This window comes from Micropterus salmoides, unplaced genomic scaffold (genome assembly GCF_014851395.1).
Source record: "Micropterus salmoides isolate LMB-PRFRI ecotype aquatic unplaced genomic scaffold, ASM1485139v1 Ms_hic_scaffold_3, whole genome shotgun sequence".
NCBI lineage: Eukaryota > Metazoa > Chordata > Actinopteri > Centrarchiformes > Centrarchidae > Micropterus > Micropterus salmoides.
Window position 1 is genome coordinate 34552541 of NW_024042261.1, and position 17299 is coordinate 34569839.

Consider the following 17299-nt stretch of genomic DNA (forward strand, 5'->3'; position numbering starts at 1 on the left):
TCTGCAGAACTCCAGGTGTGTTTGAAGCACCCTTGGTCTGCTGATAGGCAGCATTACAGACTTCCAAACGGCCGCAGAGGGACCTTAAGACTTCCCATTCAACCATAATTGCATTTGCCGCGACTATAGTGGACTAAAAACCCGCCGCAGCATCCTCTCCTCTCCGTCATGTGACTCCACCGGGCAAATATATCCGTGTCCTTTTCGTTTTGCCGGAGAAATGTAGCCTCGGCCAATCGCATCTCGACGAGGCGTCTCTCTTCTTCTCATTTTCTCGCTTTCTCTCTCCTGATGCCTTCATGTGACGTCGAAAATAAGGAACCTCGTTCCCTCGTGAGTTACTAGCCTTCAACATAGCAAGGCTACCGGCCTTGGGCTTTTAGTTTGAATTGACCTCAAGAGATGAAATGTTTATTTGAAGTAGACTTGGTAAGACTCATCAACATTTTACGTTTTACTATCGGCCTAGCGTACTTTCATTTCAGTTTTGTACATAGGCTATAACCTAGCCTTTGCATGAAAACACAGTGAACTATGAGAGTGACCACTGATGTGATGTAGGCTATTAGCTTATTCTAATCCATTGGCAAGTGTTTCCATTTTTTTTCTTCAGTAGACCTTTGCTCAAACTGGACAAAAAATAGTTTCTTTTTTTTCTTTAGTGTTATTATTAAGCTTTAGGCTATTTCCTCACCAAAAAAACAAACAAACACGACAACACACTGACAAGTCTAACTTTTAGGCAACATTAAAACACGGGAAATACAAGTTTACGGGATGTCAATGAAGGCATTGTGACGTCAGTCGCTCCCCTACGCTCCCTCTAGCAGCCAGTCAGAGAAGGGATGCTCTGAACGCAAGACTGCAGCATCTTCACCGAGAGAACGAGCAGGAAAAAACGTCTCTTTCTCTGTGTGTTCCTCCAGCTCCGCGTCTCCGGACCCTCATCACGCACCCCGTCACCCCCGGGTGTCTTCATGATCGGAGCCAGGACATAAGAAGAAAGAAATTATAATAGCCTACCAGTAACGCATCGGATTTTTTTGTATTAGTGTTGCTTCACCGACCTTTCCTTTCCTTCTTATTTCCTCGGTTGATTTCACCTCTTTGTCTTTCGGTTGTGTGTGTTTTTTTGTTTTGTTTTATTTATTGTTTCGTTTCGCTGGCTGTTGCAGAGGAGCGCCACCATCCTGCACTGCCTGACATGAGTACGCTCTTTTATCCAGTTGCAGCGGAATGACACACATATCCTAGCCCGCATCTCAAAAGGTTGATGGAAGATTGACGATCCATTTGCACGGTTTTAGTAGCCAAGATCAAACTCCATCTGCAGAGGTTTCGGATTTCCCACCTCTGAGCTGATCATCCGCCGCTCCAGCGTTTCATTCTTTCTGTCCCTGCGCAGCATCTCTGTACGCACGGCGCACCACGGAGAAACGCGCAGCTAACCTTCCCCGTCCGTAAGAAACAGGCGTATTTTCCAATTCCTAAATCGCTTTTGCCTTCTGCAAGGACTCATCTGCACGTCTACGTTGCGTAAAAAAAACGGGAAAAGGGGGGATTTAAACGCAAACGCAGCCCAAGCATCCAAGAGCAAGCTCGAAAATGATGGCCGGCGGAGCAGTACAGCAAAACGGGATTTTCTCAAATCCTCACCATCACAACCAACAACCACACATGGAGTCCGATCCCCCGGACTCACGTAAAAGACCCCTGGAGACTCCGACGGAGGCCAGCAGCACCAAACGCACAAACACGGGAGGTAAGAGCAGCGATGGGGATGCGGGAGCTGTTTGTGTTTCGGTGAATGTTGCTTCGTCCTGAGGCAGGCAGAGAGAAAATGAGAGCAGGTTGATCTGTTTCTTGAGGGACACAGTGGAATGTTACAGACACAGATTCATTGTTCCTCACTTAGGCAGTGATATAAATATAGAGGGCACGATTTTTTATCCGCTTTCTAACGAACAACAGTCATTTTCCATCAGCATTAAAAAAAACATGGGCCGCCGCTTTTGATGAAAAGAAAACAATGAAAGGGACTAAGGGGGCATTTGGAGGGAAGCCGCCGGTTCCCCTCGCGCACATCCTGACTGTTTAGCCTCTTTATATTAGCCGAATTGTTTTTATGGCGTTTTAAGATTTACGCGCAGCCACAGCGGCCATGCTGGAGCCAAAATAAGGATGTAAACAAGTGAAAGCCAGATCAGGCTGGTGCGTGATCGCAGGCTCTCATCCCGTCGACGGATGACCTTGTGATAATCTCTCACATCAGCCACCATCGCCGCTTTGTGTACAATTACACAAGCGGATAAACAAGCGGACTCATATTAACAGCAGGCCTGTGGCTAGCCAGAAAGAACAAGGGGAATACAGGGCAGCTCATGCGACAGTGTCTCTGTGTTATTGCAGCATGCCAGTGCCTGTATATTTTTATCATGCTTTGCTGTTCTGATTTTAATAACCTGCAGCTAGGAGGGAGATATTTTTTCTCTAAATTGTCCAATCATGTTTCTTCATCATTCTCTGGTTGGATGAAATATGGATATGTCGCCATGGCAATCACCATATTTGGTTTTTGTTTACATGCTCTCATGCGCCAAGCATTCCCATCACCCAGCATTACAACCATTAGAAGCCTATCTGGCCATGCACCCCATCATGGACATTTGGACATACACTACGCTTTTAAATGTGTTATTTACACAACATTGTGTGCACAGTGAAGAGATGGTGCAGCTAAAGATTTTGAATGTATAAGACTTTGCTTTAATTAGAATTTGTAGATTTTACATGACCCAAACTTTTAATGCAAATTGTTAAATCTGACTGTCAGTATGAACATGTAATATTATTTTGGACGCTTCTGACATAAAGTGGCAGATATGATTAGAGTTAAAATCAAATTTGGAATAAGATGTTCATCAAGATTTTGAAACAAATGTACATTTTAGGTGATCTGCACCATTAATTCTAAGATTAGTAATAATATTAGTAATATTCTTTGACTGAAGTCGTATGCAGCAGTTATGGCATGCTGAATGTGTTTAAATGTGGCTATTTTCATGTTAAAAAAAAATAAGTTTTGCCCTAAATATCTTTCCTGTCAGGGCAGAAAAGTCTCTAAAACATGTTAAGACTGTAAGGGAAAATTTAAACTCTCTTCTGAAACACAGATTAATGAAATTTGCTAATGTAAGTGCATCCCTGAAGTGAAATGATCAGTGCCTGGTGAATTATAAATCAAATCTGTTTAATAAAAAAAAAAAACATATGATAAGAAAATCAGATTTTTACTGCAGTTTTATCAGAGAGGACCCTCCATCATATTAGAGGTGGTCAACATAACTGGATGGCATCAGATATATCCCTACTGAGGTGTCATTATTGGCCTGATTTAGCAATATTTCACTCGCACAAGTAAGTAGGTATGATGGTTACTGTAATGTTTTAAGTACATTAAATCTTTATAGACCTGTAGAGTTTGAGTGGCCTGTCCCTTTTAATGCAAAATGACAGGTGGCACAATAAAAAAAAACATAGTGTGACCCATAGAGAGTCCTGAGGATAAATAAGTTTTTATCATTTTGTTGATTTTGGCTGACCTGGCCCTTCCAGCAATGACAGAAAAGAACAGGACAGTCATTTTTAACAGTTTCTTCAGCTCCCACCAAAAAACATGATAGCTGTCTTCAGGAGTAACAATTAAACAGAGAGAGTGTCCGACTGAGGAGGGGTGAGCTTCAGGTTAGACAGCGTGGTTTAGCTGCAGATCGATGCAGCATTCGGAGCACTAACGGCCTCTCCTCGCTGAATGTAAGGCTTGCCCTCAGGGGACCATCCTCCTGCCTGCTAAACAGTCAGACAGCTCGTCCATTTAGACAAATGAAAAGGTTGGGATGATGATGATGATGAGCACTGCCGACCAAGCTTTTACTCTGGCAGAGAGGACGGCCGCGGCGCCGCCAGGTCAACACTTCCTCAGCCGGCAGCATCAGGCTGATGATCGGATGACATTTGGTTGAAAATGAACAAGTCACTCCCGCACACACTTCACTACATCGCCTTAAGAAAAACAACAGAGGAATCAGAGCTTGGTTTCAGGTCTTTCGTGACAATTTTGCACTGACAATTAATTCAGTTGCTTTTCACCAGAAGCCGTATATTTCCACTGAGAATATGCTTTTGTATTTATATTTTTAAGCTACACGCAGGCTGCAGTTCTGAAGTTAAATAATTCAAAGTGCTGCTAAGAGATCATAATAATGGTTGTTTCTCTGCATGATTAGTTTACACCACACACTCCCTACCCATGTGCTTCCTCTCTCTGTAGTGGCCTTCCTGCAGCCCCTTTTTGAAACTGAAGGCATTGTTTTCCCTCACCAAGAAACTGAGACTCATGGTAAGAGTTGATTTTCTACCTGTTTTATAATCTTTACTTTAACCTTCTTTAATGCAGGACTGATTCAGCAGTGACAACACGTACATGTGTTCTTGAAGGCCAAATTCTGCAGAGTGACATCTTAATTTTAGGGCATTTCAATGATGAGGTCTGACTGCTGCAGGGCCTGACATTTAAATAGGATTTAAAGTAACATGTAACACCGTCATATTCTACTCATGATCCAGGATAATGCATGGTGATATTGTTTATATTGTGTGTTATCAGTTCCATAACATCCATTTTCATGCTTTTTATACAAATTCAGTGTTTCTTTTATCATGATACCCAACATTACTGCACAGATGAGTCCTGATGACCTTTGACCTCATGCTAGCCATATCATCATTTGGGTTTATGACTGCTGATGTATTGTTGAAATGTTCATTCCCTGATTGTGCACAGAGTGTGATATTTAATTGCTACAGTATGCAGTGTGCAGCTGCTGTTGAGTAAAAAGCACATGACTGTTGTTTTAACAGCTTTCCTTTACCACAGGGAGGTTGAAAACTAATTTAAGCTTTAAAAGAAAGAATTTATTATTTATTATTCAATCAGAAATATTTCTCTTCATCGGAGAAAAAAATTATTAATAAAACATTTTCAGTCATGTTTTTTTTATCCAACAACTACAGCTTAGAAATATATCCAGATGTAGAGTATAATGCTTGTGCAAAGTGATGTGTTCTGTTCATGCCACTCAGATCTGTGTGAATGAGAAGTGAGTAGACTATTAACTATTAAAACTATTTAATTAGTCAATGAAGACGAGCAAAGATGGGTCTTGGATTTTTTCACTGGGTTTCTGGTTGGTTTCTGTCCAGGATTTATTCAAACATGTGTGTGTGTGTGTGTGTGTGTGTGTGTGTGTGTGTGTGTGTGTGTGGAAAGTGAGAAGCAACATTATAGAGAAAGAGTTAGTCAGCTGTCAGACAGCAGATACAGGACGACAAGAGACCACTGTAACCCCGAGGGTCATAAATCATAGCTACATCTTATGAAAAGCTGATAGTCTTTAAGAAGCAGAGAAGAAGATCAATAGATAGATGCAGTAGCTGTTGTTCACAGCCCCGCACCCCCACAGGCACCTAATCCACCAACCCAAACCCATTCTTATCTCGGCACCTCTCCTACCCCTCAACCCGACCCAGCAGGGTTCTCCCCCACATTAGAGGAATTCAGATTTTCCTTTAATCATGTGCATGTATGATCAGAGATGTTTGATAAAGTCAGTCTTAATATTTTGATTTCGTTTTTTGAGGTTTGAACTTGTTGGCCAACCAGGGTTTAGAATTTTTACTATGTATGTTTATATTAGATTACATTTATTTGGAGAATGGATTATTTTCCTGTAAAGTAGCATATTCTGAAAATCTGAATATCATTAAGCCTTCCGGTGAGTTTACAGCAACAGTGCTGGCATTTAGTTAATACGTTTACAGTATCAGTTGGTCAAAATGATTCAGGATATGAGGATATCCAGGGCTACTTAATATCTGTTGGAAATAAATAAATCAACTTAAATGTATTAATAATTTGGTGTATGGGATGCATCAACAGTTAAAATAGAGTTACAGTATTTATGACTAATTAAATAAAAGTATAGTAGTAAGTATTGTAACTTTTTGCTATTGTAATTGTAATATGTTTAAACATCAGCATTTCTAAGCCCCAAAATAATAATAATGCACTATTTTTTCTGGTGGAAAACAAACAGCATCCAGATCATGGTGAAGCTAAAACCCTCCACTGACACTACGAAGTGATATTTGTGTAAGCAACTGTATATACCATTACTAATACTCCAATACCTAACAGCAGGCTCTCAGCCTAATGTAAATGACTCCGATTCAGTCCATTCAAAACAAATGCAGCTTTCAGGGGAAAAAAACTGCTTGTATAAGCCATTAAGAAGTCTTATGTAAGCACAAACAAAATAAATTGGATGTTTGTTTTTCGATTTTCATGTAGGTGGTTAGAAAATGAACATGCGAGCGGGGACGTCTACAGGTTCAACAGTCAGGGAAAAGTTTGCTGACCTGGACGTACAGACCTGTCAGTCCGTTCATCACTTTATTTTATAGGCTTTTTCTTCTCTTCTGTTCTCTTCTCTTCTATTCTCTCCTGTCTGTAAGATATAATACATTAATTTAGCAAATGGATGGACTGGCAAGCCGGTGTTGGGAAAGAGGAGGGGGGGCCTTGAAATGCCCTTGCCAAGTGACATTAGGGGACTAGCAGTATGAAGAAAGATTTGTGTGTGTGTTGTGTAGTTGTCTTTATGTCTAACTTTAGTTACAAAAAGCAGAGAAGAAGTCAAATGAGAAAGATGAACGGGTGTGTAAATGATGTACTGCGCTGCAGATGGACACATATACACACACATATAGTATTGAACCTTTGCTGCATGAGAGAGAGCCTTTGATGCTATTGATTGAAGTGTTTTCTGTTGCTCCTGGAGCATCTTTTTTGGGATATCCTTCCTCACATTGATCGGCTGTCCAGGCTGAGGAGCAAGAAGCCCCTCATATGGCTCTGAACAATTGAAAATAGACACTTGGCAGTGGGGGTTCAGTCCTAAATATTACCAAAAATGCAACAATGTGAGCCAGAATACATAGAAATTATTAAAAAAAAAAAAAAAAAAAAAAGTTATTTGAACTGTTGAGATTGATTCTTACAAAATAAATAGTTGAATTTTTCATACATTTAGTCTTGAATGTGAATTACACGGTTTACACTCGTCCTTCATCCTCGGTATTTTGCAGAACACGGCGTTCTCCTCGGCGACACGCCTGTTTTATTCACTCACGAGTCTGAGCGTTTCTCGGCTGCTCCCTCTTCTCTCTTCCTCTTCCATTCTCTCCATCTTCCTTTCCTCCTCATCCATACTAATCATGCTCTACTTCAGACCATCACAATTGCACCCTCCTTCTCTTGTCCTCCTTCACCCTCATCCTCCCATCATTTCGTCCTCCACCCACCCCATCATCAATCGCAGGCTGCCATTGACGACGCAAGCTCGACAACCGTTTCCGAGGCTGTCGATCGATTCGTAGCCGCTATCTGCATGGCTCTGCCAGCGGTAGCTGCAACTCTCCTTCTCCACCCTCTCCTCTTCCCCTTTGTTTTTTAAAGCCACTGCGTCAAAGTAAAAAAAGAAGCCATTGTACAGGGTGGGGTGAAGAGGATGAGAGGTGGGTATATTCCGACAAAGGGAGGTGTGCGATTGGTGGAGCGAGTCGCCGGTCACAGCTAGCTGGTCTCTGATAGGAGAGGAGAGCAGGGTGGCGATGAATATGGATAAGGGAGTGATGAAAGGGCCGATGCAGCGAGGACAACTGGAAGGGCCCCCTCCTCTGAAATAGCCTTGGTCCATGAACAATACACACCGATTTTCATGCACACAGGCACACACACAGACACACATTGGAGAGAAAGGAGACGGCTGCTTCAGTTATCTTTGTTACCATAGCCACCATGTCTGCTTCAATTTCTACGCAGACGCCCTGATGATAGGGATCGTTTCAGTATGGAGGCATTTCATTGGTTTGCCCTAAACCTCTATTCAAACTGCATTTCTGTAGCAGGATGTTTTTCTTCAATGAGATTACTCTGTCGGGTTTCTATTTAAAATAAATGCATGGAGGTATTAACCCGTCTGTTACTGACCAGCACTTTTATTCTATATATTTTATTATTAACTATCCAGTATTTATTCTGATTGTTGCTTCAAACTTTTGTCAAATAACAGGAGCCACTTATTATTTTTCTAAGAAAAACAAAACAAGACAATTTTCCAAATTTAAATGTCCTCCATTTTAAAAACAGTCTCTAAGAATGAGGATTTCTGGCATGAAAACAAAACACAGTACTGGATGCTGCTGGTGTTATGAGTCACCCTAATACCTTTAAGAGAAAAATAGCTCTTTTTTAAAGAACACACTCATCTGTGATTTGGTAATATTGACTTCAAAGTTTTAATTAAAAAATATTCCAAATGTTGATATGTAAGATTTAGGAATTAAATCCCTCACTCCAAGGAGGTTATTGGGCTGTACCCTGTAGACTTTAGAAACCCCCTTTCTCATTTCTTCTCCAAATATTTGATTATTGAAAAGAATGTTAGGGGCCTTACGGCAACTGCTGACAGCTCCTGAATCTAGTGATAGATGTAGTGATGAAGAAATTGGGTCTCCGTCTGCATACTGAAAGTCACTACCTAAAATGTCAAATCTAAATTAAATGAACAACGTGGGAAAAGTGAAACATTCAGACACGTAGAGGCAGAGAAGAGAACGCTAAAGACAGCGATATTTCCTCCTGCTTGCTTTCTGCGAGCTATCTGTGTTTATGAGGACGGTGGCCATCTTTCAGACCGAAGACAGCTGGTCAGAGGCTCACTGCTGGAGAGCTTTGCATGTTTGTGTGTATATGTGTGTGTGCGTGCGTGTGATTACTACCTCCCAACAAAAGAGCAGAGGACTGGAGGGGGTGTGTTAGACAAAGCCTGCCCCCCTCAACCCTCCCTGCTTAGATGAATATTTTCCAAGTCCCCAGAGGTCAAGGCCTCTATACCAGAGCCACCCCCCTTCCTCGGTAGAGGCTACATGTGTTCACACTGCTACGCTTCAGACTTTGCCCCTAATGTGGGACTCACATCTGATGTTTCTACACAAAGCTGCGCGAGAATCTGGTCAAGATCTCTTGGGTACATTTAACCCATTTTAGTTCAGATTGTGATATTTATAGCTGAATTCGGATATCTGTCAATTCCATTTAAGTTTTCCTCAGATATATTGCCTTGTCAAGGGGGAAACGTATCTAACAAGGCATTTAAATTATCATTAAACAGTAAAACTGCCCACTGAAATAAATGGATCATTTTTATTTTGATCATTCTAATTGAATGTTTCATATACAAATCCAACATTGTATTGACTAATTATAATAAAAACTGCAACATATCCAATTTCCCAGATGTTTGACAATAGGTTAATCGGATTTATCTAGAGACCAGTGTTGTCCAAATACGTTAGCAAACTGTTAACATAATATATAATACCAAACAATAGTCCATTAGTTAATTGATCTTAAAGTATGTATATTACATATAACTATGACCAAACATTTAAATTGGAAACATGTAATATAAATACTGAATTTAGACCTGACCATTATTTCAGTATTGGATTTGAGAAAACACCCTACAATAACTCTAAAGGAATGTAGTCACAGGGGGTGACTGTCAACCATTAAACATAAACAGCATACAGAGTTGTGATGCACACTGTTAAACGCAAAATTCCTAAAAACTTTCAGAGAGCAATTTAACACCTAGTTTTAGCTTTAATGTGTTGTGTCATATTTACAATGAATTGTAAAGTTTTAATTATGACTCCAAACTTGTTACTTATGTAACTGCAGTATGAATTCTGCCATAGGTGGCGTGTAACATCTGGATTTCCACCATCTGTAGTCAGAAACAACTGAACAGAGTTCACTACAAAATGACAAAAGTTATTAGCTGTTTTTATGCGATGCTCAGATCACAGCGAACACATGTATTTACAAGATGTGGAGTACAAGACGATGTCATAAACTTTTTTTTTTTTTCAGATTTTATTTCAAGGGCACAATTACTAGATTTTCTCAAAAAGAACTTGAAAAAACTGTACTTTTAATTTAGTAACTCTTTAAAACTCATTAATGTCCCCTATTTCTGCTATAAAGAGTTTATTTTAGATATGTTTGTCAGAGTGAAGCATGTGACGGAAAGTAACACACAACATGGGAAAGGATTTGTGATCTTCAGCCACCCCCCACCCCACCCTGCCCCTGCAGACCCGTGGACACCAGATCCCAGGATTTGAGCCTCCAATCCCCCAGCATGGAGAGCCTATTCTGGGCCTGGCGGGTCCGCAGGGGCCTTAGCAACAGATTGGACTGTTTACTCATCAAGTTATGTCCTGTTGGAGGACCATTTATTATTTATTGTGAAAGACCTCTACATTTCCAAAGGTGGTAACTGCGGTCCACTCTTTGACCTTTTGCTGCTAGTTCCTTTTCCTTTTACATTTTCATAACACACACATATACACAGAAAAAGAGGCATGTTTTTTGTCTAATCCTTTTGCTAAAAAGGAAATGTGTGTATTTCCTGTGTGTGTAATTGCAGGGATTTGTCTGTCTGTGTGAATGTGTTGCTTAGAGTGCTGCAAACAAAGACCCTCATCACAGCAACCAGTAGGGAACTCAGCTGCAGACACATCATATCTACACACACACTCTCTCTCTCACACCATCATACTCTAACTGTAGTCGCCAGTGGTTTTAAATTGAAATTGCTCAGTTTTCTAGCGCAGATATTTAATTTCTTAATTTAATTTATTTAACTCAGTGTGTTTGAGGTTTGTGTTGTGGAGTGGTGATGTTTAATTTTACAAGTGGAAAGTTTCCAGTTTGATCAGCTGAAAAAAACTATGGGAGGAAAAGTACACTTTTCCCTCAATTAGCAGTCTTAATTAAAAAAAAACAGGACTATAATAAAGCCTACATGAAATTACAGTAACATTATTAGCATCTCTTTTAAGGTAACTTCAAATAAGGCAATTTAGTTGCCCCCTTTTCATCACTGTGGACTTAAAGTATATGAATGTAAATCAGTGCAGCGGTGAAACAGAACATTCAGGTATGATTGCAGAAAGAAACTACTGCAAGACACTTACAATTTAATACGATTACAATTGTTATTAAAAAAATTTGGTTTAAAACATGCTATCATCTGTAAACTCAACCTGTTCTCATGCCAGGTGCCATCTATACACGCTTGACGAGCGTATTTATTTCACACAAAACGTCAATTCTGTGTGTACAGGAGAAACCCCCAGGTGTGTGTGTGTCTGAGACGCATCCTAGCACGTCTGTGATGCCCGGGGAAGACTGGAAACGCTAGCTATCAATGTTTGTGTTGACAGCCCCCCGAGGCAACGTACCCTAACCTTAACCGACACAGAAGTTAGTGCCTAAAGCTAAGTCAGTAAATATATGCATGTAGGTAGGGTTGGCCTCCTTTGTGTTGCAACACTATAGCAAAGTGTGTATCATACACAAGCAAAATTGCAGTTTTGCGAACAATATCCACGGTTTTGTCAAAGCGTGTATATGTGACGCCTGAGATGAGATTGGGTTGGTAAACTACCTAACATTGCCCAACTTTCAACATCTCTCCAATAACTCTCCAGTTGGTCTTTTGTGTGTAGACGCAATGAATAGTTAAGGTGCACACAACAGTCCTTCCTCAAAGGCATTTGTGGTGTTTCACTTGATTGTTCACACTAAACTTTGACAGTGTGAATAATGAAAACAGATTTTAAGAGAACAATTTAAACCCTCACAAAATTCACACCTCTGCACATTTTGCCAATTGCTGTTAAAAATGTTAGAAGAACTGTTCGACGCCCACCACGTGTATTTCCACAGTTGGAAAGGGGGGTTTAGGTGAACGATCCAACAAACATTTGTTTGACACAAACTGAACCCTATGCTCAAGCTATGTTTGAACTTACTGAGAGCTTGTGCAACAGCCTTCTGCTTTCTATATGATATTGAGGTCATTGTTGTGTCTTGCATCCTTTAAGGAACCCCACAAAATACTCCCTCCATAATTTCCGACAGCTAAAACACTAACAAGTAATCAGTAACAATCACCATGTCTGTAATTATGGTGTTTTTCTTATTCTTATTTGGACTGAAAGTTTACATGCTCATTAGGCTGTCAGCATGAAAGAGTTGCTGCACACGGGGGGGCTGAGATGCTGGATCTTTGATGATGCTTCATATTAACAAGTGCAGAAAATAGTAGCAGGGAACAATGAATCTGACATCATGCTGAGACATCAGGTTTTCTGTCGCACACACTGCCTCTAACCAGCAGTAATATTGTTTGTGTTGTTTTAACAGCCTAAGTAGCCATGAACCTCAATAGATGGCATTATGGTTGGACTTTTATGGTTTTTGGGTTGTCATATCTCCACTCTGGGAGCTTGTTTTAAAATGTATTTTGAATTTTTGAAGTGAACCAATGAGTACTTTTTTCAAAGAATAAATTATTTCATGTGACACCAATTGATTTTGCTCAAACACCCCGGAGTGGAGATGTTTTTTACCATCGCTTTTCAATTTGCTGACCAGTGAGAGGGAATATCGAGTGGATGAGTGTTTCGTGACCTCTATCGGATTTTGAGGTTAGTGTTGACACTGATGGGTCAGATGTGGCTAGCAGAGCCTCTGACTGCTTATTATGCTCGGATAGATCAGCATGCGTGAGTATCACCTGCACCCCTGGGACGTAGGATGACTTGCCAAAGGGAGCGTGGGGTGTAATTAAATATACATAATTAGAATTTACAACTGTGACAGGCAGATAAATGTGGCTTGGTTGTTCTGAAACTGGTAAAAATGTAACCCAACTCTTTGTGGGCGGGGTTCACACTGCATTAGGACGATGCTAGTGACATGAGTGGCAGGATAATTTCACAAAATAAGGACTTACCTTTGTGTTCTCCAAAGGGAAGTTCATGGGTTTACAACTGCACGAAGTAGTCAACAAGATATCTCTAATTAGTAAGCAGCTTCACTACAGAATGAAACATGCATGGTAAACAAAAAAAAAATGTATTTAGTTTTATCATGTAAGCCAATTTCTTAACCCTTATATTTTGCAGTATTACAGTATATTAAATAGTATAGTATATATAGTATAGTAAATTAAGCAACTAAGTTAGTGATTTGCAGGGCTTAAAGCAAGAAATGTTTCTGTGTCTGAAATGTGTTCGGGTTTTACGAAAGATGGAGGGTAAGGGGCAAGAGCGTAACTTTGTGTCCCGGGACGCCAAAGAGTAAAATGTAGCAGTAACTTGTCGGTGTCCCACTTCAAGCACTACCTATTATCAAAATTGACACCACTTATCTGTGAAGCCGTACTCCACCGGTAGATTAAATTCCACAAAAATGGCCTTGTTACGTCCAGACAATCCAAACCAGGAAAATATTTAGTCCAAAACGCATTATTATTTCAATAAATACACACAAACTGCTATTGCGTTGCTTTATATTAGCCTAACTACAGCTAGCATGTAAACAAAAAATGCGTCTACACATTGACTTTTTGAGTGACACCTTAATTGACCCAATAGAAACTTCCATGCCCTGTTCACGGCCTACAATAGCCAATGAGTGTCCACGTCGCCAGGAAGTGCCAGTCCCCTTTCTTTCGGTATACACCGACACCAATTGTGATTCATACACACATAACGCGAAAGTTAAAAAAAGAAAGAATTTTTTTTTAAAGATTATTTTCCACAGACATATTTATATATTGTCGAATACAAAAATTCCTCGCGCCGGATTTCTGGCACAGCGCCAGAGAACTTTAAGCCCTGGATTTGTTTTGATTCATGTAGGTTATTTTTATTTTTTGCTTTTATTTTTTGCTAGGTATTCTACAGTATTTAGAATGTCAAAACTGCATTTTGGCAAACCAGTTTGAAAGTGCACAGAGTCATAACATCATATATAGAGTATAGTACAGAGAAGACTTTAGAGTCTGCTAATGTGTCTTAGATGTACAATAGGCTATGAGATTTTACTCGTACTGACGCCTGAATTTTTTTACAATAAAAATGATTTGTATTTTCATTTGCTTTCAAGCTGTTGTTAAATTAAGTGAAGATTGTTAATTTGTCTTTAGAACATAGAAAAGACATAAATTTAAGTATGATGTAAGTATGATGCAAATTAGCGACAACAGGCATAAACGAGAAACCAGGGCTTGCAAAAGGTTCCAAGGTACTTATCGAATGTGCACCAACAGGCATTGGGGGAATACATGCGCTATCGTGGCTGCAGTCTGAAAGGAAGAGGTGTGATGCGAATTCGCGACAATCAGCGTCAAGGGATTAAGACCATTAAGAGGTTTAAAAAGAGCTCAAGAGAAAGATACATCACTTTTTAAGCTTTTGTTATATGTCAGAGGGTTTTAAAAAGGGCAGATAGACCTGATACACATTGAGGAATGTTAATAAAATGTCCTTGTAAACAGTGTTATTCAGCATAGCGCAGTGTGGGAGGAAGAGGCTGATAGTGCAGCACAGTTTTCAAGCTTTTTTTCCAATATCTGGAAGTTAGTTCATATTTATGAAAATTGAGTCATGACAGTTATCAAACCTGCTAAAAAGCTTATTTCTAAAGTGTAACTCAGTCTGTGTTACATAACCCTGTTAACAAGCTCTGGAACGCTGAAGTGCTGTTTAATGATAGAGATGAATTTAACAATATGTTGTTGAGTTGGTGGATATTGTATCTCACAGGCTTTCTGTGCATAAACACCTACTTTGACTTTGTTTTTTTTTATATTTTCCTTTTGTGGAAAACTGTAATTTTAGCACATAAAAGTGTCAAATATTTTCTGAATGGCAAATAATGATCAGAATCATCAAAGATGCAGACAGATAAATAGGCTATGGGTGAGGATGCAGAGGTTCACGACATGTTAATAAGGATTACATTTTGAGTACTTTTTTTAGTGTAATTTTAATTGTGGAAATTGTTTCAGGGTAGGATCGATGCTGCATAGATATACTTATTTTTCCATGGTAACATGTGTTACCATGCAACAGACAAAAGTGATGAACATGAGTCACTCATTACATCCTCTTATATACATGATGAGTCATGTTGCCAAGGTGTTTAGGCTTGTTTATGAGGCGTCGGAAATGGTCTGTTTGTGGAAGAGGTGTTTGTGAGTGTTTGTGCTTGTATCTGTTTTTATGCTGCACATACGCTCTGTATGTGTCTGTGTGTGCATACGTGTGTGTGTTTCATATTTACCAATTCCCCTGCCTTATTAATACAGGCTGGTTATAATTAGCTAGCCTCTATATAAAGCAGGTCAGTCCAAGGCTTCCTACTCAAAGTGGGTCACTGCAGCACACTGAGGAGAGGAGAGGAGAGAGGAGAGGAGAGGAGAGGAGAGGAGAGGAGAGGAGAGGAGAGGACACTAAAGGGAACAAGAGGAGTATTTGAAAGGAAAAGAAAGGAAATGAGGATGAAAGCTTGGGAGATGAAGGAAATAAGAAATTCAGACAGTTTTAGGCCACAATCGTGACATTTTTTTCAAGCTTAAAAACAAAGTGCTGCTAAGAGCAAGCATTACATCATTGTTGTTTCTATGCAGCTAATTAGGGATAGCCAGCTTATCCGAGGTTCCCAAGATAAGGGTGAAAATATAAAGATGGACAAGAGAAGTTTCTCACCATGTTCACATTTGAAAAATTAGTATGTGGAGCCTGTTCTGAAATGAACAACAAAAATCATGGAATCACAACCAAATTATAACTTTCTTCAACTCATGTTCAACTGAAATCGAGTATAGAAAACAAGCAACTAGTTAAATTATATTATATAGATGTGTTCTGGTATTTTGATCAGACATCTTTACAAGCTTTTGAAAGCTCTGTTTTTGAGAAAACTTAAGTCAGAAGATGAAGGAGAGAAGGAACAAGCAGATAGATGATAGAATGATGAATAGATAGTAGGATGGTAAGGAAGAAGAAGAGGAGAGGAGAGAAGATCGTTATCATGTAGGTGTTTACTTTTTAGAATCAGTTGGAGCTCCAGTTAGTAAGATGTCTGAGGCAAAGAGCCTTTAATTGAACACAAAATCAGAATCAAAGTCACTGAAAGTACCTTGCTTACTAATGCACATCAGGGGATCCTGATTAACTCAATCTTTTAACAAAGGAGGTGAAACCTTCTTTTACAAACTAAAAAGAGGGTAAACTGAGATAGGTTGATTTTTCTCTCCTCTACATCCATGTCTGAGCTCCCTGCAGTTTGTATTTCATCACTAGCAGAGCTGAGGAAGGGCAGTGTAGTGTCAGGTTTCCTGTCTGTGTGCTCATGCTTTGACTTGGCTGAACACTGAGCGATGAGAACAGAGCCCACCCCATATTTAATACTCTTAAAACTGTACTACTATTACAATCCCCTTTACAAACCTAAATAGTTTGGAGCACACAGCAGAAGTTTGGTAGAAATGGAAACAGAGACACTAAGTTTCCTTGGACAAGATCTCTACCATCCTTCCCATTTAATGTGAATGTGGAATTACCCCAGTTGAGTCCAGTATGTTCACACCCACATTGAGAAGAGGTCTAATCTAATCATCCAAAATAAGTGAAAACACCTGTGTGGGTTCGACATTGTCAGTACGGGTCTTTAAAATCATTAGCTTAAGAGATTTCATAACATCACCATTGAGCTTGAAGGGAAGTTGGGGATTTTGAGGCACTATGTGGGGGTATAAGTTTCAACAGGGCTTCACTGTGTCATCGATATTTAAAGCCTGTACACACGCATGCTCAACCCATACAGGTGTTGTCAGACATCTTCTCAGGACTCTGGTACAGACACCTTCCATTTAATTGACTAACATCTACTTGTAATAGTTCTGTTGTACTTGTTCAGGTGGGACAACTTCTTTATGATTCTTTTAGGTGTACAGAATTTTTTAAACCTTAGCAAACTCACAGCAACTCTTTGCCAAATGTGCTTCCTCAGCAGAGGCCTGATTAGCCAGAATAACTGAAAACACCTTTGTGGGTGTGTTAATTTTACTAATTAAATGTATTTATAGTGAGGTGTCACACACACCTTAGTTACACGGTTGTTTTGTTGCAACAAAAGTGTTAAAGGAATTAATGGGCTATTATAAATATAGGCATTATAAGGCATTTAATGATACTCTGTGTAACTATATGGGATCATAAATCTTCTATGTAGCCATACCAGGTTTGTCCA

General features: G+C 39.7%; 1 protein-coding gene across 2 annotated transcripts in view; it reads left to right on the forward strand.

Annotated features, from left to right (window-relative positions):
• The first annotated feature begins 829 nt into the window (after positions 1-829).
• nova2 (NOVA alternative splicing regulator 2) overlaps positions 830-17299 on the forward strand; it is an 87031-nt gene continuing 70561 nt past the window's right edge. The window contains exons 1-2 of one of the 2 annotated variants that reach the window (XM_038693088.1): positions 831-1762; positions 4331-4399. In XM_038693088.1, coding sequence (XP_038549016.1) covers positions 1606-1762; positions 4331-4399 — 226 coding nt within the window. In that variant the 5' untranslated portion in view covers positions 831-1605. Of the gene's footprint in view, positions 1763-4330; positions 4400-17299 lie in introns of both variants that reach the window. The other variant, XM_038693089.1, reaches the window with a different exon arrangement.